Source organism: Taeniopygia guttata, chromosome 2 (genome assembly GCF_048771995.1).
Source record: "Taeniopygia guttata chromosome 2, bTaeGut7.mat, whole genome shotgun sequence".
In the NCBI taxonomy this organism is placed as follows: domain Eukaryota; kingdom Metazoa; phylum Chordata; class Aves; order Passeriformes; family Estrildidae; genus Taeniopygia; species Taeniopygia guttata.
Window position 1 is genome coordinate 41,673,699 of NC_133026.1, and position 25,539 is coordinate 41,699,237.

The following is a 25,539-nucleotide window of genomic DNA, read 5'->3' on the forward strand; positions in this document are numbered from 1 at the left end:
TTAAATTTGAATGCAGAGAATACTTTATTAACTGATTACAGTTTTGATGACCAATTTTAAACCATAAGTAGTGTGGGAAACATAGTGGGGGACATTAAGGCTGAGCCATATATATATAGACAAATCTGGATACTGATATTCTGTACATTTAACCTCTGCTTTTTCTTTATACATCTTTTATTCAGTGTCCGCAATTAATCAAAGAGAAATAAACAAACAAAAAAAAAACCTGGCCACTAATTTAGTCTTATACCTGGAATGAATTTTTCCATGGGTTTTTGAATGCAGTGTAAATTTCAGTGGAGATTAAACAGATTTTTTTAACCATATTCCCAATTAAGTTTTTAAGTATAACTGGAGTTTGTTGCTATTACAGATTTGTGGAATAATTTTTCTCTTTCAAAAACTAGCAGTAGTTCTCTCATGTAGAGGTTAATCTATTTAAGATAGTATTAAACTTACCTAACAGATTGGGAAATCAATATAAATTAAGTGCCTGTGGTGTGTATCAGTTTTCCTGCTCTAAGCAACCCCTATCACTTAAGTGGACATACTTGCAATTTAAAAGAATTACACTGACTTTCCAACAAAACCCAGAAAAAAAAAATTAATTTACTGTTTTTGCACTGTGAGCAGTGCTTCTACATAATGTGATAACCATTCTTCATCTGTATAGCTTCCTTTTGTAAAGTTGGGCAACACATATAAAAGAAAGATAGACATCGATGGTTTGTGTTCTGAAAGATATTTCAGTTCTTTAGTTCCAGTCACTGAAGGAAGAGGCAGAGGCAAGTTTGAGTTATCCCAGAAAACTGAACAATTTGTTTTATTTGGTGTCTTCAAGATGCTTCACCTTCTGTGGGAGATGTAGATGATGGAGAGACCATTTCAGGTTTTCGTGAAATTCTGTCCAGTTCTGCCTGAACATCTGTTAAAACTGGCTTCTGACCTACAAAATAAATGTGTATCATTCAGTCATCTTTATGAAAAGCCTATGGTATCTTCAATTCACAAATCAGACAAATCCTAGTAAGTGTTACTGCCTGCTTTGGGTGCACAATTTAAGGCATAAGGCCAAAATCCAAAAGAAACAGAAAAGAAGCAGTAGCAAGGAAGTCATATCCGTTCATATTTCTGAAAAGTTAAAGTATTAAATACAGAAGACTATTAAGACTAGCAGTTATGACTACTTCTACACAATTTTCTGTATAATTTGTATTTGAAACAATGCTGAATGCAAAAATCAGGGGTTTCACCAAGCCCAGCAAAGTCAGTTTTGTGTCCTTGGTCAGCATAAACTTGACACCACTGCTCATGGGTGCACACAGACTTGCAGATGGCAAATCCCTTTCTCTCCTCACCCAGATATCTCCTCCCTAACTTGAAATGGCACAAACATTTGTGCAGCCACACTCCAACCTAATTCAAGCTCAAAACACACCATTTCCCGCCACCCTTTTAATTCCTACTCCTCAGTCGAGGTTTCTATCCCACTACGTCATATAGAAAGAATGGAGGAGACAACATGCGAAAAGGCAGTGCAGGATTAGGATTCCAACACTATGACAAGAGCATCTGTTCTCAAAGAATGTTCTGACGCATGTGCTGTTGTAGTAGTGTCCCAGCATCCTTTCTGAAGATGCAAATTAACAGGAACTATCCATAAGGGTAATGTTGGCCAGATGTACTTTGCTGCTCTTCAAATCATTTAACAAAAGATAGTACTTAGAATCAAAGCAGCTAACATTCCAACTAATAAGCAAAGGAATTTCCCAAAGCTGCTGTGGAAAAAGTAATTCTCAAATTCTAAACTATCTTAACAGACATTTTTCAGATTTGAAGAGTGAGTGCCACAGATACCACTAAATACAAGACAGCAAACACTGAGGAAGGTGAAGAGGCCACATCTAAGCAAAATTTGTTAGCATTTATGGTAATTCCTTGAAAACATAGTCCCTTTTGATGTTAAACTGGCTATAATCCTAACCCTTCATTTGTTGCATAGTAGGAAATATCTGAGAACTGTCTTGCTCCTTAATAATTAAATTCTGTCCTTGAAGTTTCTGCCACAGCCCCAAACAGAGCACTCTTCTGGAGTGCTGCCTCTGTTTGCTTGGCATCATCCAAACCTGCAGCCAGCCACTCCCCACAGGATTTTTAAGTGGGTGCTCTCTGTGTCTCATACTGCAACAGCTGCATTTGTTTGAACAATCTCCATATGTTGTACAAACTGGCACTGCTGACTTTGCCTACAGCACATTAGGAAGCACTGAAACTTTGCTTAGCCCACTGAGTTTTGCACTTAGAGAAGGGAAGTGTGCAGAGGTGAAAAAAATTCAGGGTTAATCTACACAAAATGTTAATGGGAAGTGTGAAGTACCAATGAAAGACCAGCATTCTCCCCTAAGTGCAGCATTATTAACCTCTGGGAGAGCAGGGATGAAAGGTGTCTGTGTACACATGATCTTAAGTAATATAGAAACATTTTAAATTGGAATAGTAAGAAATGCCAGTATAACCCTGCATCTAGCTTTAGCACAGTCACTATTAAACATTCCTAGATTAATAATAATTATTAATCACCTCATATATAAACAGCTGTCAAAAGAAAACACGTAAGTATTTTTACAGGCTGTCACCAAACTCAAAGTGCTTATCACATCAGAGCTTGAACATTAGTGAAATAAAATTTAAAGCTATTTTAATACCGACAGTATTGTCAAGAAGAATCAGCTTGAAACACAGTCCTAACCTGTTTAAATAAGACTAGAAGAGGCTTATGGCATAAGCCATTTCATTGGAATGGTGGAAACAAAGGGAAAAAACTAGGAACTTATGCAGACATGATTCATGCTTAAACAACTACATGAAGGTTTTTTCTTTGCTCCTCTGAAAGCCACAAAAAGGCAATACTAAAGTGCTGTGAAAACAAAAGCAAAAAGCCATATAGAATATAAAACATATATATATAAAACATTCAGTTAAATATAGTAGTATTCATACTTTTGATAAACTATACTAACAGGAACAATCCATCACTCAATTCAGATTGAGTCGATCTTTAATGTCATTAATCATACCTGACTTTTTTGCTGATGGTGGTAAGTTGCTACCAGCACTTCCAGTGCCACCTCCTCCTGGACTGCCACCAACACCACCAGGGCCACCAGGAGAACCAGTTTTCTTGCTCAGGAGACTATTAAAGAAGTTAGCCAGGACTCCTTCAGATGTAGCTCCAGCTACAAGGGGAAGAAGGAAAGAAAAACCACAACACAAAACCAACACAGATTTTCTAAGTAAATACTGATTTAGTGTGTTAATAAATCTAAATAAGTCCATTAAAGCAAGCAGGCAAAGCAATTATTTTGCTTCTCCAGCTGCATTTGTGCCCTCACAAGAAAAGGTACCTTTCATATTGGGATCAATCTTTTTTGACCCAGTGGGGATGGGTGTAACACTGGCAACATTTGATGTTACAGATCTATTTGGTGTCCTAGGAGATCCACCAGGAACTCTTGGTGAGGCATCCTATTAAAAAATAAACAAAACCAAAAAAACAACAGAACAACAAACCTGAAGTGTAAGAATAGATTAAATGAAGCATTTTGTTATTTCTCACACCTCCTAAGCTTTTGTATTTTAAACGTAGTATCTCATGCAACTAAAATGACATAGGATTAGATTTTGCTGATTGTGTATGAGTACTTTCATGCTCACAGAACATTGTTAAAACGATTAACTTTGGTGTAACTAAAGCTCAAGAGAAGATTTTCGTTTCATCCCCACGAGAAACCTCAAAATCCATGTACCTCTGGCCAGAAATGCATTCTAATATACAAAAATGAAAGCCAGGACCTTTAGCCCTCGTTGTCAATACAAGCTGTCATGACTCACTGTGGAGGGTTATGATTTTAGAGCACTCTAAGTCTTTAAATACTATGTAGTTGAAAACAGTTAGATCAAACAATATTTGACAGTGCAGATAAAAGCAACACTCTAAATATAAAAAAGCTAATGATTTTCATGTGATGATTATTAAAATTAAAATTTTTGTTACTAACCACTGGCCTTCCTGCAGCAGTAGGTGGTTGTTTAGCCAACTGTGACTGCAAAAAACCAAATATACACATGAAGTGTTAGATATTACAGTGACTAAGAACATAACCCCAAATTTGTATTGGGAATCTTGTTAAATCAAACTCTCATTGCTTATTTTATAGACAGAAAATTACCTGCTGCTTCATAAGAAACACTTGGTCATCCTCTGCTACAATTTCTTTTTCATGAACAAACTGCAATACAAAAACATGACCATGAATTTGACGAAAGAAAAAGAGGGGAGGTGAGGAATTTTCTTTTTTATCTGCTGGTGAATGTGACCAAAACATTCAATAATGAAGTGCATGTCTAAAATACTATGATTGCTGCATATCATGTTTTTCATATTTAAGATTGCTGCCTCATGATTCCATTTAAGCCAACTTATTAGAAGTGAAATAGAATTATCGCTAACTCCTTTGGCCTGTCAAACATAAAGTTGTAGATACATTTGCAGAAAGACCCACTAAAAAGTTCATTTAATTGTTAAAAAGGAATTAAGTAAATGATTACAAGGCATATTCAAGGGTCTCAGGGTCAGTAAGAGATATTCAAGGATGCACACACTCTGCATCATGCCCGTGCCTCTGGTAATTTATGGAGGCCTCACCTCAGTATTACTTTATAGGTGACTCTTCTACTTTATAAATGACTCTTCACCTGTGTGGCATCACACTGGGGTAGGAACTAGACACAGACATCTCAGATCCCAGTTCTATGCATCAAATCACAAGCACCCTCCTCCCAAGTAAGCTCATCAAAAATTTTGCTCAAGCAAGCATGACAAATATCAGTATCAAAGTTTATTATCCAGGCCTGAAGTTTATAACCATGCAAAAGGAAATATTGTCAGCTATATTTTCCTTGGACACCTATTTAAAATGTTTCGGTATTTTCCCTAAAGATTTCAGAAAGGACATAGTATAAGTTTTCTCCATTAAAATAATTCCCACTTGAAAATAAGTTCAGTCACAAAATACTAGCTTTGCTTAAAAAAAGCCATAGAAATATTTGCCTTCAATAACCTCTGAGTGCATGAGAGTCCACTGCTGCAGGCATTTTGTTCAACAACCTCACATATGTTTACAGGTCGTTCTGTCAAGGCCTTTTGTTAGATAATACAATGGAAAATACACTGAATATATGTAGAAGCTGTTGGCACATGTTTATTTTTGATTTTACACTGTCTCAAGCTTTCTTATTTTAAATACTCCAAAGGAAATAGAAAGTATTGTGAAGTTATAAACAACTCAGAGCAAAATGAAATGTTCTTTAAAAAAAACAACTCAACCTGAGAAACTGGAAAATCATGTTTAGGCTTTTCAATACCAAATATGCCTTGAAAGCAAAACAAGTGTATTTATAGTCTTGAACAATATAACAGTGGAAGAAAAAAAGGTGTAAGCTGAAGAAGAGATATACAGAACAAAAACACATAATAATCTTTTTTGTTAAGTAAAGAACAACTTTAAGAACAAAATAAGAACACCACCCCTCCACGGTACATCACACTTCTGATAAGCTGGAAGCATAGTCTCAACGAAAGATAAAAAAACTGCAGGCAAATAAATAGCAAAGCAGTTAAATGCAAAGTCATCTCAGTGTACCTTTCTGACTGGTGGTTTTGTTATGATGTCTTCAAAATTGTCATCTGCTTTTAGTGTCTGGAAGTTCTCATGCAATATTCCTATCTTCTTGTCATTATCCCAGCCTGCAGGACTAGAAAAAGGATTATTTGGCTTAAAATTCTATTGCTATTTCAGGCTATTCTTGCATGCACTCCAGAACTCCACACAACTGTGACCCAGCAAAGCTGTCACAGTGGCCATTCTCCCATGCAAGCTGGTTATTGATCAGTAAAAACAAGTACATAGAGACCGGTTAAACAGAACAGAGAAGAGGAAAATCTCCAGGCTTAACATTTCCCTTTGGTGCAGTGAGTGTTTGTAATCTTCATCCACTGGCCCTCGCCAAGTTCTAACTCATGAGAATGTTACATAGAACTTTAAAAAGCATTAACCAAAAAAAGGCTCTAAATGCTGCTTTACAGTATTGCACAGATACATTTTGTAGTCACACACACATGATAGTGGAGATAACTTACATAAATACTGCATCTTTTTCCACAACAACAGCTGGAACATTGAAAGGAAATCCGTACAACTTCTGGACTATATATTTATACACTAAATCAATGTTTTTGTTTTCTTTTACTGAAGTGTAAATAAGTGCTGCCCCATCTGAATAAACACGTTAAAGAAAACTCGGTTTAGTGGCTAGTAAAAGAAACTGAAGTAACCTTTAAACTATCAAAAAAGGGTCAGCTACTTTGTAGAATTTTGAAAGGGAATACAAAACCAAAGCAAAACAGGTCAAGTAACTTCCAACATTTCATTCTGAAATAAGCTATTAAGTAATTTAAATAAATCTTTCTTTTTTTCTGCATTTGTTTTAGGTCAACTCAGCTATTCATTTTCAAGTAAAATAAAGGCTCCTCTCGCTTAAAATAAAGCCCCCCATTACCAACGGTTTCATTACAATGCCTTTAAAGCAGTCTCCTGCTTTTAGTGAACAAAAATTCTCATGACATATCCTTATATGTTCTCATTATCCCACCCTGCAATCACTGCAGCACTAACACTAGCAGCTTCAAAAATGCCAAAGATCTTCCACTTTCCCATCTGTGTTTTTTTTTTTAATTAGGGGAACAAATTCTTACATTATACAGTGATCTGCTTTCAAAGGAAATGAAGGCAAATGAGTTTACTATGTATCAGTTACTAAGAGACCAAGAGTGTGCTTAGTATTCTAGCATGGTTCAGTATCAAATTAACACATTATATGCACAGGATTAATAAAAGAGAAATTTTTACTTTGGGATTATAAAAATACAAAACTCCCTAATTTATTTCTACATGCCTGCAATTCAAATCCTAGAAGAAATTTATATAATGGGCTGTGATGCCTATTCTGTGAAATTTAGAATGGAATTTCAAGTTGTACATGGCATATGCAATGGAGGCTAATCCCTACTATTTTATATTCTTCCGCCACACACAAGAGTTACTACATAATTCATTTTGAAAAATCAGGTCTTGGAAGCCTTTTGAACGAAGTGCCATTTCAACTGAAGTCTCTGCCTCTTGAACTAATTTTTCCATTTGTCACCTGCTATCCCTCCAATAGCATTTAAACTTCCCTTCACCACAGCACAAATGATGACACAATGTAGACATGTTACTGGCATCTAAAATCTAGATCTCAGCATGGGTATCTGACTAAACAACACTAGACAGTATTTTACACACTTCTTCTAAAAAGATGAAGTTTAAAAATAATGCAACAGCTTCTGTGCATTGAAAGTCAGTGGACCTTGCCTATAGCGATTCACATTTCTTTCCTTCCCTCCTAACCTCATCCTGTGGAATTACTGAACATGGAGGAGACTGCATATTTGGGACAAAATTAATAACATGCCTCATGTGCATTTGGAGCAAGATCATACTTAAATGAATTATCTTGTTAGTTTAGGGAGTTTGTCAGCTAAAATGTACTGTTCCAATAACTGATTTCCTAAATATGGAAATGGAGGCAATAAGGAAATTCATGGTAAGGGGACATACTAGAAACTCTAGTAGCTCTGTAAAAATAAGATACAAGAAAACACAAAAATTTAATTCAGTGCTGCCCAAACAGGTAGTTGAAGCAGACTGTAAGCTACAGTAAGAGAGTTGCATCCTACTTTATTACAGACACAAATATTCTTTTAAGCTTGTAATAATTAATATAAACATTGACTCAAGTAATTATATAATCTCTGTGATGTGTTAAAGGATACATTGTAAGCAAAACCGTCTGATATGTGACTGAATGAAGTCAAAGTGTTCATCTCTGTAGTCATGCTCTTTTTCCAGAACACTTATGGCATCACACTGTCAAAATAAACACAAAATTAATATACTGCTTTTAGTCATCTGCTAAAATTGCAGTGCTGCTACACATCCAGTTCACAAGGGGAAAAGGAGATGGAGTGGGGTGGGGTAGTGCAGAGGAAAACAAAAATCTACTAAGATAGTTTAGAAGCACAACTGAACCTTTTTGGTTTTTATAATATATAACTGGATGTATATGGAGTCAGCATAACTTGAGAGTTCAAGTGACCGGAACTTTTCATTCACTCCCCCTCCCCACTCCAATGCACTCCCCACTCAAAATCTCAGTAGAAAACTTACCACTAAATGATATCACCATTTTTTACCCAATGTTTTTTACACACTGCGGCATTAAAAGACAGCGTTTTGAATCCAGTTACTAACTAGCTCTTTGCAAAGGGAGGCAAAAGCAAGAAATATGGAAGCAGGAAAAGAAAAAAGGTGTGGGGGTGGAATAAAGAATACAAGGAAACTAGCAGGTGGCAAAAAAAAATGCTGCTCAAATGAGAGGGTTAGCCTTCCAGAGAAGGAAGAGCATATGCATCAAAATGTTTATGCCTTCGCTGGGGGCCAGCAGAGGCTGCAGAAGCAGTATGCTTAATGCCAATGAGAACTGAGGAACTGGGGGAAAAAAACCAACAAAAGCAGATAAAAAATAGCCACAGGAGAACCACACCATTGTTTTCTTTAATACGGTTACATATCTAACAGAAACCAGATCTGTTTGATCACATAAGCACCCTAAGAACTAAGAAAAGGTAAAATGCAGCGCCTCACTAACTACAACTCTCGAAGTTTATCTTCAGAAAAATATCAGAAACATTAAGAAAACCCACTATTTTCAGAATATGGAGGACTGTGGAAATCAAGGGGAATTCTAGTTGCTTATTGACTAGCTTTCTGTAAGCAAAACCAGGTCTGAGGTATTTCTCAATTCCTTGAAAACTGGTAGAACTAAAGGAAAAGCTAATTCCAAAATTACATTAAATAATGGGTTTCAGAAGATAACCAACCTTCAATATTAAACACTTTTAAGGAGTTCTTAAGGGAGGTATTCAGAATAACTTAACAACCATGTGCTTCCCACCCCAATCAGCAATTGACAGAGTTACTTCAATAAAATATGCAAAAACCTAAAACGTGAAACAAACCTTTGTACAAACTACTACTACTGGAATGCCTAAGTTACATGTTAGTGTATCTGCACCCAGGGGTAAAATCACACTGTCATCTTTGTCTTCCTGTAATGAAGTATTTCTTCTCTGTGGAGAAGCTGGAAAATCCTCGCCTGGTTCTATATACTCCTGGAAGTCTCTTACCACTGAAAGTAAAAAAAGTTACATTAAAACATCAGCTGCTTTATTATTTCATCAATGATTTCCACTGCCATTGATCTCTAGAACTTTTGATTGTATAGTACTTCTGCATCTTGGTGTTGAAAAAACGGAGCATGCACCTAGTCCTGGCTAGCTGTTGGCTCTGTGCAGCACAAGGGAGAACTAGCAAGTCTGAGATCTGCTGGATCAGCAGCCAGAAGAACATGATCAGATAAAACTGCCCATAAGGACAACATGAAATCGTATTTTTTTTTATCATTGTGAAACCACTAGGCAATTGCTACTATGGATTACTGTTTGATCTGTTTCCTAAAGGACATAACTTTCCTTCCATTCTTCTTGTCAAAGTTAATAGAACAGTTTGTCAAAATAAACAGAATTAAGCCTCACACAAAGTGGTTAGCTGCTACTGTATACCAGGTTTCACCTACAGATCCTTTGTCTACACTTCACTCTGTACAGTGATTCAACAGTAGTATAAACATAAATAATAGAATACATAAACACTAGTCTTAACTAGTTTATAAGTACTTAATAGCATATTAAACATTTGGTATGCTTTAAAATTATCAGATATTACTTTAAAATGTAGCAAGCAGGTTTAAGTTACACTCTTAACTTTCCTTTGTCCTAATTCTTGTTGCATGTTCCGCTGCACACGCCCAAGCCTCTAATTACACAGTCACTTACTATTCCTACAGTCAGGGATGCAATGTGAGGCATAAAATGTCTGTATATTTCACATCACATGTCCTGTTCCACACAGCAGAAACAAGGCTCTACCACACCAAACCAAAGCACTGCCTACTATTCCACGAGTAGCACATCCTGATTCTGCACAAGAAGTCAAGCAGCAAGGCAGCTCAGCTGCATCATGCACAGGGGCAGTGAACTACAACAGAACATCCTCATTTCTGTGTTAATCCAATGCTACTGTCACTAAGCTGACTGAGGCCCTCTGAGTTCATACCTAAAAAAGCATCTGTGCAATTAACAGAGTAAAATTTATTTCAATGCCCTAGAGGAAAAATTATATTAGGTGAAGATTATTCAATTTTTTCTGCAGATCTTGGAGTTCACATTAACAAAAAGCAAATGCACGGGTTATCATCTCAAACTGTCAACCCAGGCTCTAATTTAGGGAATGCTGCTAATTCAAGCCTCTTCCAAAGAGCTTCTGAGATTAACTGGATATATCTGAAACCCAGAGTTCTCACCACAATATGCCAGTCACTCTACAGTGTCTTTCCTGCATAGTATCCTGTCCTGGGATAATTGTATAAATCCTCCAGTGGATTCCTAAAATTCCCAATGTGTGATCACACCAAACTTTATGTAAGTAGGGAAAGCAGTAAAAAGGAGGATTAGTATATCACAGCTCCAAAACTGTGGAATACTATCTCAGGTCTTCCTTAGAAACACAATTTCATTAAACACAGATTAATTCAGCGAAGAGGAAGAGCTATTTCAACCCTTAACACACTGCTGCTATTTATCCACAAATGCCTTTCTGTATCAGTTCTAGTTCTCGCAGGGTCTGTCTTTGAGTGGAGTTAAGCTGCTAGAAATGAAGACAAACACAGCAGCATGCCTCCAGAAAACTACACACACAAACCCTTAGTAGATTTCAGTCCTGGTAGCAACTTAAATCAGCTCTCAGGAGCACTGTGCCTGACATAAGAATCTAGTGGGATCCCGTAGCCAAAAGTCAGGCAAGTATAATTCCCTCCCTCCTCCTGGCAGTGTCAAGATCCTGCCCGCCTAGCAATGCATGAAGTCACTTCACAACAGGATCAAAACAAAAACCAGCTTCCAGCCACGTCTAGATTGTGTCCAGGGTCTCTGTTATACCCAACGTTCAGATGACTTATATCTGTAAGAACTAGACCACATGACAGAAAACCAAAACAGGCAAAACTAAACAGACTAGAAATTTTTCTTGACTAATTTAATTAATTGCTTACATTTTCTGAATATTGTAGAGTTTCTCTACTCTGTTCACTCAGTCTGTAAAGAAGCAAAACTATCAGCCATACACTTTTGACATCACAGATACTGTATCCATACTTTCATCCAGCAAAATCCTATCCTGAAAGTGTTTGAGGGGATGTTTAATGCACATGCACTAACATCCAAAACCAAACCAAAAAACACATCCAAGACAGCTCAGCTCCTCCCACCTGAACAACCTCTTGTGGAAGATACAATTCTCAAGGATGATACTTCCCTTAGAAGAATCTGCCTCTTAAAGGGACAAACAAAACAACTAATATTCCTCATACATCATTCCATAGTATCTACAACTGTCACTTTACATTCCACTTCCTCACAGCACAGCTACAACCTGCATTTCTAAATTAACATAAGCACTCATTGCTTAAGAATGTACCAGTTAGAGTGCAACTTCAGACTTAAAAAGAAAGTTAAATCATGCTACTTGATCTCAACACACATCTTTCTCAAATCTCTTCCTTGTAGTAATTCACTGAGAGATGAATGGGTAACACTCAAATTCTACTACCTGAAGAGAAATGCAAAGGGCTGCTTAAAAGTCATATGGAGCTATAATCTGAGTTCAGTGAGGCAGTTTAAGAAACCCCACAAGATCTTTGTGTCCTGCATGTTTAAAACTAAAAAGACAAGACACTGACAGAGCAACAAACACATAGCTCTGTTAACATCAATAATAATTACAATAAAACTATTCAAGTGGAAAGGGCCCAGACATGGCCATGCTGCCATGAATCCTCTCAAAATTTACACTTTTGGTAGGCACAGAACACGTCCCAGATTCTCTAACTAGCTAACTACAGGAACAGTTAAGAAGCTGATGCAGTGATCTGTCTTTAAACAAATAAATGAAAATCTGAATGCTTAGAATTTTTTTTTTTTTTTTGCTTGGTGAATCTTACCTAGAAAAATACATAAAAAGCGAGATTGTAATTTCAGCTATGTTCATCCTGAATTTTTTTCCCCCCCTGCATTGTTATTCTGTTAGAAAGAAGTACTAGTACTGTTGACATAGCTACTTGAGACTTATCTGAAGCTAGACTTGCTTGGTAAGTTCTAATTTTAAATAATTCCAAAGAATGAAAAAGACTGCAATGGAGAGATTAAATGGTGCAGAAAGCATTAAGCATATTTAAATGGGTTCCCAGGTATTTGCAGAATACTCACACTTTTGCTCCATTTCTTTCATTTCTTCAGGAGGAATTTTTAACTTGTCAATATGTTCTCTTACAACACTTGCCCATTTTTGTAAAGAATCCAGTGCAGTCCAAGGTCTAGACATGTCTACTACCAACATAACTAGAGTGTCCTTTAGAGAGCTTGCCTCCATTGCAAATTTAAGAAGACCTTTGTGATACAGGTCACCATCCAAAATCCATACATTACATCTTGTTTGGTCTACAAAAAAAAGGAAAAACATTTAATGAGATTTACTTGAAACACACCACTCCATAATGGCTACTGAATGTTCTTTGGACATGTAAAATACAAGGAAGAAAGCAGATGATGTTTTATCAGTCCATTGAACACACATAATGACACAGCAATCTGCAGCTTGTGAGGAGACAAGCTCCTTGCCTTTCAAACTTGGATGTGTAATGGCTGATAACTGAAATACATTGTCTGAAAGGGAGAATCCAGAGAAAGCATTCAACATTTTCAAAACAGTTGTTCACCATTTTTGAGTAGAAAAATGTTTTCTTCAAGATACAACTTTGAAGAGAAAAACTGGGTGAACTCAGTCATTTTTTTTTGCAGCTGTTGGCCCGCTCAGCTCTCAAGGATTGCCATCTCCCCTTCAAAACTCCATCTGATATGCTTGGCTAACTCTTAAGAGTATAGAATGTACTTCAGCCACTCAAAAAAATTTGAAGAACTGTAAGTTTTTAATAATTGAGTTTAACTTAATAGATTTACTCTTCCAATTTGCAAAAGGACAATCACCATACAAATAGACCATCTCACTGTTTTTCCCCCCAAAAATACCACAATACTACAAATTCACAAACACTTGTGCAGTAAAAGAAGAGATGTTGATTCAAAATTAGTTGACTTCATGTAATTACATTTCCTTTCAGGTAAATATTTATTACCTGTTAAAGAAGTTCTGAGGAAGACATTTAAAGCAAACTCCCAACCTTCTTAAATCTGGTTCCAAGCTATCTTTGAAACCAATATGCAGGCATGAATGTCAGTGAAGCAGGTGATTCCAGAAAAAAAAATGGGCCAACTTCTTCTAGTTCTCCTTCAACATGCTTGGGATTTTTTTATAGTATACACAAGAGCTCCCATTTTTTTCCAAAGTTTCCAGTATATCCTTATTCACATCCTATAACTCCAGGTACTGGGGTATTAAACAGGATCTTAAATATACTTTTTCCTTTCTAACCATACCTTCACCCAAGTTTTTGGGTTTTCTTGTCTTTTTTTTTAAATCTCCTTTAGCATTGTGCACAATTTCCTACCCATCAGTCAATGACAGTAGTCTTGCAGACTGTGTACCAGCAAGACAAAGGTTTCTCTGTAGGTTCAGGATAACTACTTGCCACAGCAATTGAAATGGAAGATAGAAGCCTGAGCACCTCCTCTTCCTCTAGGGCTGAGGAACACACATCTATTTAGAATGTTGCAGCTAAGTCTGCTTCCCTGGTCTTTTCTTTTTAGCTTTTTCTTTTGACAGGTTCCTCTCCTCCTCTGCCACTTAAGTGGTCATTCCTGGTATCTACCGAAGAAATTACACAGACAAAATTCCTTATGATACAAATCACTTCTGGCATGAGCTGGATTCCTGCATACTATAAAGGCAGAAAAACATCCCACTGTCATTTCAAATATCACACTACTGAACCATTGCTTTCAAACTGGTTTAAGATATTGTTACAAATACAGACTCACCATCTCGGTCTTCATCATGCACATTTAAATACAAATACTCCATTCCTCTTCCTTTTTTGTACTCCTCTATTCCTTGAATTTTTCCTATTAAGCTAGTTTTACCTGCTCCATCTTCACCTGGAGAGACAGAAGTAAAATACCACTCAGTCTTTAATCAAACTTACATATTAAAAACCACCTGGGGCAAGAAGAAAACCATATCCCAACAGGGTGACTGAGTTCATTGGGGTTTTGAAACACAGTAAGTTTTGCCCAAATTATCCATCTGTTCTAAGTGCATGTTTCAGCTTCAAATATTATTTCTACTTGTTGGTCAATGCAATTATGCCACTGACAATGCTACTGAAATAGGCTCTTATACCCATCTTTAAAAGGATATGCTGAGGAATAGTTAAACATCTCAAACAATTTCAGTCTTTCAACTACAACCTAAGTAGTAACTAAGTTTTTTCTAAAGTAGAGTTTAATTCACAGTAAGCTCCTCTTCCAGTTCAAAACTCTATCATTTCAAGCAGTACACTGAAAAAGGCAAATCTGTTACCTCAGCTTTTATGAATTGGTTTCTTTGAATATTTTCTGTTACAGGTCTCAAGACACCTTAAAAAGAAGTGACAAATAGTAAGCTCACTGCCTTGCAATACGCGTGTGTGTATTTGGATAGCACAGAGACAAGCCTGCAGTCCAGATCCATTCACTCCTGTTTTCTCCCCTCCAAAGGGAGTGTGAACCTTACAGCATATGCACAATGTAAACACCACAACTACTGCCAGAGACCCTTGAAAAACTTCATTTGTAGTCCTAGGTCTCAGAGTTGGAAAACTTCATGTGCATTTTTCCAGTTCAAAAGAGTAATCAAGCTGAATTTGGACACAAAGCAGGGGTTTGCCAGTTTGTTTTTTTCTCTAATCATCATTCTCTCAGAATGATGAGTAGGTAACAGACATTACAAAATTCTTGAAACTCACTCACAGCTTATAAAATTAAGGTTAATCCCAGGTCCCTAAGAAGCACTTAATTTTGTGTCAAAACAGAACATTTTTTCCCAAGTCTCTCAGATAGAGGAGAGATTAAACACATGCTTTTAATCACGTAACAAAGACAAACGTTCAGGGGCAGTAACTCTCACTGCTAAACATGACGACATTTTCCCTTTAAAGAGAAGTGACCATGATCTTATAGATGTCACTATAGCTACACTAAAAACACTATAGCTACACCCACTGTAAAAAACAGTTATATACTTTGATGGACTGATTTTGAATATGCTTAACATAACATCCCCAAGATTGCCACACTAATTTAGAGGATAGCTTTATTTTCATATTTCACTAATAGTGGAAAAAAGTCTAAAGTGCTGTGGGGATTTTACTCAATGGAATGAACATATTTTAAATGAAATATATTTTGAGAAAGAGAGAGAGAAATAAGATCAGAACTGAAGTTTGAAGTCTAGTTAAGTATAGACAAGTTAAATGAAAAATTAAGTTGCATCCCTTTAACTTTTCCACAATTTAAGGGTTCATTTGTGAGCTCCTGTATTAAATCAAGATGTACTTGTGCAAACAATTACAGCTAGTTTTAAATAACCATTGGAAGGCAGTGCTACTTTCTAGTCATACATCAAGCTTTTCCACTTGTAGGATATCTTTTAAATAATTCTGATGAAAAAGTGAAGTGTTCAAGCTTCATCACCATAGATGAATTAAAATTCCTCCTCTGTCCTCACCTCTGTACTTATCCAAGTTCCTTGAACTTGTCATCTACAAATAGTTGAGAAGACTTTATTTGCTGCAGATCTGACAAATTATGAAGCTGCTTTAACCTTGCCAATAATGCCTGTATGATTCGTTATGCTATTTTACCTTTCTGAATTGGTAGCTTCAATTAAAATTTCTTATTCCTTTTAATGAGGGGTTGCATTTAAGAGCTTTCTGAGTTTCTCAGAACAGTTGACTTCCAGCTAAGTTCTTCTATACTAGAAGTTTGATTCACACAGGTGACAAAGATTTCAACTTGCTTGAATTTGGGAAACTTTACTATCTCCTGTGTGTATCTACCAGTTGTTGAAGTAGCTGCAACAAGTCTAAGAAACATCTGCAGTTGTAAAAAGTTCTGCACCTGATAAAAGATGCACCTAAACAGAGTTAACTAAACCATACTTATTATACAGATGCTAATATCTAGACAACTATTGTTACAAAGTGCTCATGCTAAGCAATATAGGCAAATTTGAAATACACTTTCCACAAGCCCCTTACTTGTCATGGCTCTGTGTTACGTAATTTCCTCTCCAACCCCGTATTTCCAAATGACTAAAATAAATTGGAGTTCAACACTATTAAACTAATACCTTATGGCAAGGTATGAACTGGAATTTTATTTTCTCATCTATACTGAACAAAATTTTACCAGTACAGCACAAGACAAATTTATTTGATGTAAAATTAGTGCCTCCGGACACATATGCTCACACAGCAGTTATTTCAGCCTTCCATCCAAGAACTACTTGAATTTAATCTGTTCCATGAGGAAGCCTGTCTATTCTCTTGTCCTTACCAAATACCCATTTCAAAACATCAAGATCAGGCAGGTGGATCACTAACACACATAACAGTGCTGTACCAGTTACTGCCCAGTTACTGCATGAAGAGAACAGCACTCATCTTTGATGAGGGAATGATGTATCAGTGAAGTCTGAAGTTAGCAATACATAAACCAACTAGTTTACAAACAGGATGACCCACTTGCAAGAGTACAGAACAGCAGCCTAGCCAAGTGTGCCCTACCCCATAGGAGATCCAGAGTTCTTGACATATTTAAGCCAAATTAGGGTGAGTATTATTTAAAAAGCTGTGCGGAAGTAAAAACAGGACCATGATTTATGACACAAGGAAGGACTTCCTCCTTTTTGCCCAAACAATTGATCATTAAGGTGAGGAAAACATAACTGTCTGGACCAAGAGAACACAGAATCATAACAGAATAATTTGGGTTGGAAGGGACCGCCAAAGGTCAGCTAGTCCAACCCCATATTAGTGAAACCCAACAAGCTAAGACTTGAGGTTTCATCTACTTCTACTTTCTATGCATAGTAGGTTGCATATACATTTTGAAATCATAACAACTGTAAATGTATTTGTACCCTTGTTATTATTTTTCCCAACCTAGTCTTCATTAAAACCACTTGAAAAGTCAACACACATTGAATATACTGAGTTAAGTTAGGAAAGAGCAGCAGCAGATTTTTGCTTTGTAGTTATTCTCCAGCAAGAATATCAAACCAGAAAATCTTAAACCAGTGTTTATCTAAAACTCCTAGGTTCCTAGGTACTTTTTAGAAATCTCAATATCAAATTAATTTTAAGAGCTAACTTTTAAGACTTCTGAAAACTCAAACATTTTACTGTAATGGTTTTATTATGTACAGAATCTTCTTCTCAGAAGAGAGGGTAATATATGTGAGGAAATTAAAGTCTATTAGCTGTTGGAGGTTTGATTGATAATGCACAACATACTAATATAGTTAACATTAATTACTACCTAGGACATATATAACAGTATATATGTTCAGAAAGAATGTCAATCACAATACATATACACTTATATTTGGCTTTTCAAATAACAAACGTAACACATTTAACATATTTACCCTTCTTTTGTTTGTCTCTCTAAAGTATATGAAGAAGTAAAGCTAGTAAGTATCAGACAAAAGAAAAAATTCATATTCCTTAGGCACAAACATCACTGCCTATAAATGTTATGAAACAATTCTTTTCAAATGCTACTGGAGCAATAGAGAAAAACAGACCCTTATGCATATTCAAGAATAATTACCATCATCCTCCACTTTATTTAAGAACTTTTGAAAATTCTGTAGCTTCTTCTTTATTTTTAACTGTGGGATAATTAAATTAACAACTGACTTCCATACATAAGGTCACAGAGCAAAACATTTCTGACATAGCTTTTCTGATATAGCATTTCAAGGTAGAATAAAAATCAGGTAGCTTTTGCATCCCTCTTTTGCAAATAACATAAAAGGGCCTCCTTTTGCACAGTAAATCCTAAAGAACAAAACTTCTCCATTATACCAAACCGCACTCACACATTAATACAACAGTGCGGAAACAGAAGTGATGCTTCTAGCAAGCGGTGCTATGCAAAGCTGAATACAAGTAAAAGAAAAACAACAGATTTAATTTTGCACAGAAGTCAGGCTAGGAAGCAGCTGAAACAAAGCCAAACCAATCTGCTTACACACAGTATTTCACTGTCTTGTTAACAAAATGGAAAGTCTTATACTCAACTAAACAAATGCTGTCGCGTTTTTATCCTCACACTGCTATTGCTTCATTCCTCTGATGAGCTCCAGTTTGGGGGTTCTAAAAGCTCCTCTGTCCAAGGTGCTACTCTGTTCACAAAACAGATTTTGAAAACATCCTTCTTGCTGCTGCCTTCAAACATACAGGAAACTATAACAATAGAAACCCTTCCCAGCCTCCTCCCTTCTCACTACTCCAGGCAAAAAAGCACACTTGCTGAGCAGAAAATCAAGTATCACTAAATGTTCTGCCACAATACAGAATTTAGCAGAATGGTCCCTCCAGACAGAAAGGGTGGGCAGTGAGGTGCATGAATCTCCTTCTATGAGTACAGGCGAACACAGGCACTTACCTATGTCCTGCTATACCAACTGTTCAGCCATAAACTATTACATTAGAGAGAACCTAGGCCCTCCGTTACAGAACTTCTTCAAACTTTCAATTAACATTTTCAAATTCAAAATATTTGCTACTCATGCTATTTCCACAATTCTTTCAGTTTAGTAAATGAAAACAGAAATAGAATTTCACTGGTCCTATAACAAGACATTTCTTACTTGTCACACAAATCTGTACAAGGAGAAGCAATCAATGTGTTATCAGACATGAACTTTGACTGTCTGTTTAAATTGTTTCTCCATTGTAAAGTGTCCAGTGTGTTTAAAACATATCAAAGCAAAGAAGCATGAAGCGAATACTTTTGTGTCATCAGTACTGGTAACTTGTCCCTCTTCCATCTAAGACTGTGACTTTTTTTCAACAGCTCTTTGAAAAACCTTGGATGCCTTACTTGTTTGTAGCCTATAATCCTAGCTTTTCCTTGAAAAAAGTTTTTTGTTTGCATTTTAAACCCATCAATTAAAATTCAGCTTCATATGGGAATTCTACAACTCATCTCTAAAAAAATAATGTTCAAACAACACCAAACAAAACTAGAATGGTCCCAATTAACATCTTCTGCACACCCCACACCCCCAAGCATACTTTCATGAAGCAGCTTTATACTTTTTACAATGCAAAAACAGCTTTTGGGTAGAAAAAGTCAGAACATTCAATATCTGCAGCATAAAATACTGAATATTTTTATTTATAGGAAAAAATCTATCTTGCTTAAATATGCTAGAACAAAGCCATCAAGTCTAAACATGAGTTATTCAATGGAGCTAAGATGCTTTCCCAGAATCCCAGAGCAATCTCTGCTCCATAGCATGTGGAATGTCTGAATCCCAACACCGTAGTGTAGAGATATAATGATCTTCTTCCTACTAGAACCAAGCACATGTGCACTATAGCTATTTTCAAGATAAAATACTTGTCACAAGCTAATAACTGCCTTTTCTACAGCTGCATATTAGTGAAAGAGGCTTGTTTACACATTCTATACTAATTGAAGAAAGTCTTTTGCACAACAAGACCAAAATAATCAGAGTAAGCCAAATTTAGTCTGCTTTCAGAGAATTAAAGAACAAAATTCATTATGCTGATGAGAGCATACAATCTCTCAAACCAACATGGAAGTTCACAATAAGTAGGCCATAACAAGTTTACAAATAACTTGTCACTAAATTTTCATTTGCTCCTTGAATAAAAATTGTCTCCTTCTCCAAGTTTATTTTACTCTGCCAGATTAAGTCTTTCCCCTCACAAATTATTCACTTGGTGACCCTGAAAAATTAAGTAACTTTTCTGAGGAGCACCTTACATGCACTTCAGCCTTTCAACATGACAAAAAGCAGATTGCAGACAACTCTTCCAGCAAGTCTTTTGTCATGTCCTGCATCACAAGAAAACATGTGGAAGCAGGTGATGTGGAAACAGGTAATTGTTTTACCTGTGCTTGGAGAGACCCACAGTCAGAGAAAGGCAAATATTGCAGAGAATTCTCCAGTGACTATGAGCAGTATCCATTCCTAACTCAGTCCTTCTCCTTTAACATAGCAGGAAGTTGTCTAGTGTATTTTATCCAAGTTCACTACCGAAACAGAATAATACCATGTTACTATCTATTGGGACACCTTTGTTGGTACTCCTGCCATTAACCTGCCTGGAGAACACAAAAGCACAATTCCTTTCACTGTTCTTCACCTTTGGAACTATTTCTGAGATACATCCAGTAACCAGCAGCACCTCTGACACTAAGAAGACAAATTATAATAAATGCAATTCAAGAATTTCAGAACTTTCATGCTGTTCTAAGTGGCTTCTACTACACAGCATCCTTGTAATTCTGGACTTTTGGAAGGGTATTATAGCAGGAAAGACACAACAAAGAAGTACTACTTAATTCTAAAAAAATGTAGCTACAAAACATGCAATTAGAATTTTATCTAGGTCAATGCCCCATCAAAACAATTGACACTTCAGAAGCATAACTCTGCTGACCTAAACACAATTTGACTGCATTTGCAAGGCTTTCATTGCTTGCAGAAGGTGAATTAGTTGCAATTAGAGGACAAAAATAGACCCTCTGAGTTAACTTCTGCAGTACTAGGGAATTTAAAATACTTGAGATTAATAATATGGACAGTATGAACAAGCAGTATTTTATCAGTTTCAATTATTAAATGATGACAATGAAGTTGCCAGCTTTTTGAAAAGGAAAAAATAAAAGAAAAACTAATTTTTATAGTAGAGTACAAATTTAAGTCAGTCGATTTTATAGCCTCACAAAAAATTGCTGTATTAAAACTTATTTTAAAAGTTCTTCATATTCCACAGGTCCACTAGAAGAAAGCAGCAAGCTAAATCTTCTCTTGAAGATATATTTGGAATGGCTATTATTACAGAAAATGGTACATGTGCACACAGAAAAGTGTACCTGTAAATTAGCTGTGGATTGTGCTTCTTACTAAGCATCCTAACAGTCACTAGACAGGAGCAGAGCTCCAAGATTCAAACAAACAGGCCTAGCCCTGGGAAGTGAGATGTCTGGGGTAAAGAGAAAATGTGGACATGAGGCAGTTGAATTCTCACTGCCCATTAGACTCAAAGCTTTTATCATCAAGTCAAGTAAAATGCATAAAAACACCCAAGCCCACTAGTGATTCAGTAGAAGTACTGTGCAATAGAGATACAGAGAGTCAGGCATACAAGTGTCACTGGATGGCTTGACACTGTTAAAATTTCAGGCAAAGGATATACTGTGCTTCAGAGACAGAGCAATGTATGAAACACAAAACCAGACAGAAAACAACTATTTAATTCACTTGCCAGCTGGAAGCCTATGTTCTGGTACATCCTGAAATGACTTTGAACATTACTGCTTGAATGCATGCAGCAGTTTATTGGATAAGTTATTAGTTCAGGTCTCTGAATTCAAGCCTTCACACATTCTACAGCACTATGGATTCCATTCAATCTGCAATTGGCGAGTTGTCAGCTGCTCCCCACTACTCCACTCGCTGATAATGTCAGAAAGGGAATGAACATGAGAGCTCCCAACTATAAGCATCAGTTTTCTCATCACAAAAACCATCTCCTGTGATCAACCTTTATTACACATGTGAGCAAAAGACAGTCCAGGAGTAGAAGAAAAATGATAGAAAAATTAAGCAAAAGCAACAAAAACACTGCTTCAGCTATCTACAAAAAATAGGTAGAAATGTCAATGAGACCACTCAATTTCCTTAAGAAAGCATGGACATTTTACGTTTTCTGCTGGGATAGTTTGCTAAATGAGGTAGCTGTGGCCACTCTGAAAAAACTACCTAGAAATCAGAGCATAAGGGACTTATAGTAAAGTTTAGAAAAGTTTACACTTTTATTATTTGTTCACACAAGCACAGAAAGATAAGAAGCTTTCGTGCCACATGTGGTGCCAGTCAGAGTTTAAACTTTAAAGAAAAATAGTTATTGAAAAAATGTCTGCAAGTGAAACATCTTCAGAGAAGTAAAACTGTAAGTCAACTAATTTTGAGCTGATTTTGAACAAATGATTACCAACATTGTTAACCCTCACTTCACAAAACTATGTGCCATATCTAGAGATTAACATTTGGCATTCCAGTCTCTTTTAGTTAGATAACTCCAACTGCTTTCCAGGTTCTTAAAAATGAGATGTTAACACAGCTAAAAATAAATATTGAAATAGCAGAATTAGCATGCCAGACACAGACAGGTTCCCAGAACAACTAGGCATACAACTAGATGCACTGTTTGAAAAATAGAAACGCTGTAGGCAAATTAGAAAACCTGTCCTAGCAAACAAAAGAACACTACATGGTGGGTTTTTCCAGTTGATTTTTCAGGGTGGGGCCATGAGATGTTAGAGGTTTAAACAATTTTTTTAAATGCAGTTTGTATTGAAAATAAGAACTCATTTGTTACTATAAATCATATTTCATCTCGCAAGTTTTGACCAATATGACTGTTTATACAGTAAATATTTGCCTACCACAAACTGACTGAAAACCATCAAGATGCAGGTCAGCTTTAAACCTTTTCCTTAAAAGTACTGAAAGTATAAAGAATCTGAAAATAATCATGCCAAGAATTGCTCTGTATTAGTAACAAAAGTTAGTACAAAACTATCTAAAGGAACAAAGCTTGAACATAGAGGAAATGTTTGATAACATAGAAACTGTAAACACAGTTCAAGAATCCAAACAGACAGAACTTACATACTGAATCTGTCTAATACAGAATACATACGGCCTCTCCTTTTCCTGTGATGGGTGTGCTTCAGGAGCAGCATCATGACTTGCAAGTGAACAACAAAGATTAGGTATTCTCATGAAAAACATGGCCATGGTCCTCTCTGGCCAGTCCTCAGAGCTGATATTCTTTTTCCTAAATATATGCAAAATTTGGGGGTTTTTAACCTCCTCCTGGATCAAGGCCTTCCAGAAAACAAAATTTCTAAGCAAGAATTAGAATTTCTTCTGTAAATCTGTATATTTTCCAAAAAAAAAAAAAAAAAGCAACAGTCAATTAAAGGAGAAAAGGTATTACATTAAGCCATTCTATCAGCTCTACATAAATGGTAAGAAGGAAAATTTATATACAACAGCTTGTAATAATCTTCTCGACAAGGATCACAGCTTGAAGAAGAATCTTCCAACTTCAGCAAGGACAATCATCCAATTTACGTTCAAAGTGTCACATAAAAAGCTGTCAATTGTTATGAAATACTTCCTTTGTTTAATATTACTGCAACTTCCAATCTCAATATCCTCCTTAATTACATAACACACAAAGCAACAAATTAAAGGGTAGTAAGTCTTGTAGGAGCCTCAGAAGACTATGCTATCATTCTTTCACAGTCTTCTCCTTCTCAGTCTCCCTCTAAGTAACCACTCAGCTTATCAAAACAGGAAGAAAAGGATCACAGTGATTGCTTTAGGATTACAGAGAGAGAAAAAAAAAGAAAAGCCTAACTTGAAGAACCTCAAGACGACGCAGAATCAGAGCATGCACAGAGTCTGCAAGAATATCTTTACTGAATTTTAACCCTGTTTACAAATATTAACACAGTTCCTTCTGGGGACAGGGAGGTTGGCAAAAGGAGTGGAAGAAGCAGCTAGTTATAAATCTATACACCTGAACTCATTAAGTTGTCTACTGGTAATAGAATTTAATAATCTTTCAGGGAAAAAAAACCCAAAACAAAATAACACAAAACACACCACACTAATAATAATGCTAATAGTTATACATAAACTTGAAAGCATTCATTTCTCTCTCTCTCTCCTCCGTGAAGCTTTTAATTTTGACGCATCATTTTCCTTCATGAATTGCAGCTGGGTGTCTCATTACCATCCTATCAAAGTCCCCTTCGGTACCTCTCACCTCGCCGAGGGCCAGGCTGGCCTAAGGCCCTGGGTGCAGATGCCGGGGCGGCAGCGCTGCCGCTGGTGCCGCCACGCCGGGTGCGAGTGGGCAGGGCAGAGCCCGTCCGGCCCTCCCCGGGCCCTCCCCGCCCTCCGGCCCGCAGCAGCACCGTCATTGATGCCGCTCGGGCCACGGAAGCGCTTTTTGTGTCCGCATGACACACCGCAGCGCCGGCAAGCGGCCCCGCCGGCTCGGGCCAGGGAGGGCTCGGGAGCCGCACGGCCCCGAAGCAACGCTCCCGGGGAGAGACAATAACAGCTCCCATCCAGCCATCCCCGCCTACGGAGCCAGGGCGGGGGAAGGACAGCGAGGGTATTATGGCGAGGTACCTACGATGAGGGGCGTATCTAAAGCATCTGTGGACAATCTCCAAAATGAAACAAAACCATGCAAGGGAGGAAGCAGAGGGTTAAGACAGCGCCTTGCCACCCATCACAACCCCTCCCCTTGGGGCGCTGAACGAGGGAAGCTCCAGGCGCCCAAGAGAGGGCTCAGGAGCCAGCCTGTGTGCGGTGGATAGGAGCAGGATCGGGATGCTTTCCTCACCCAGCAGGAGGACGTTCTTCCCCGAAGGCAGCTTAGAGCGGGAGCGCGTGGACACCTCGCTGAGGATGCAGGACCTGGCACGGAAAGACGACAGCGCTTAGGAAGGGTCTCCCGCTTCCTCCCGGTCCCCACCCTCGCCATCTCATGGGGATGGAGGGGGGGGGGGGCAGGGCAGGAGCTGCCACTGCCAAGGGGAGGTGCCCCCCCGCTCAGCGACTGAGAGGCACCGAGCCCCAGCGGGGACGGGGACATTATCCAGCCCCCTTCCCCTCGCCCCCGGCAGGGCACCGAGGCGCCCGAGGGCGGCGGCCAGCGCGCCCGGGTCCGCGGGGCGGGGCGGGCACTCACCAGAGGTTCTGCCCATCGTCCTCATCGCCCGCTCGCAGCTCCGCGTTGTTGTTGTTGGCCGTGGCCGTAGAGGCGGCGGAGGAAGCAGAGGAAAAGCTGGCAGCCGAGCCGAGCCCGGAAGAAGAAGAGGAGCCGAAGGAGCCAGCTCTCCCCACCGCCGCCGCCATCTTCGCTGCTGCCTCCTCCTCCCTCCCCTGCCCCGCCGCCTCCCCGGGACGCGGA

At 37.8% G+C, this 25,539-nt stretch overlaps 1 protein-coding gene across 1 annotated transcript; it reads right to left on the reverse strand.

Annotated features, from left to right (window-relative positions):
* DYNC1LI1 (dynein cytoplasmic 1 light intermediate chain 1) lies at window positions 1-25,484 on the reverse strand. The gene is made up of 13 exons (XM_030265014.4): window positions 25,318-25,484; window positions 24,970-25,043; window positions 14,273-14,389; window positions 12,545-12,775; window positions 9,182-9,351; window positions 7,937-8,030; window positions 6,203-6,338; window positions 5,706-5,817; window positions 4,233-4,292; window positions 4,062-4,106; window positions 3,408-3,528; window positions 3,081-3,239; window positions 1-949 (listed from the first exon to the last, which is right to left on the reverse strand). The coding sequence occupies exons 1-13, from the start codon at window positions 25,482-25,484 to the stop codon at window positions 840-842; spliced, it is 1,596 nt and encodes a 531-aa protein (XP_030120874.2). The 3' UTR covers window positions 1-839.
* Between the last annotated feature and the right edge of the window lie 55 nt (window positions 25,485-25,539).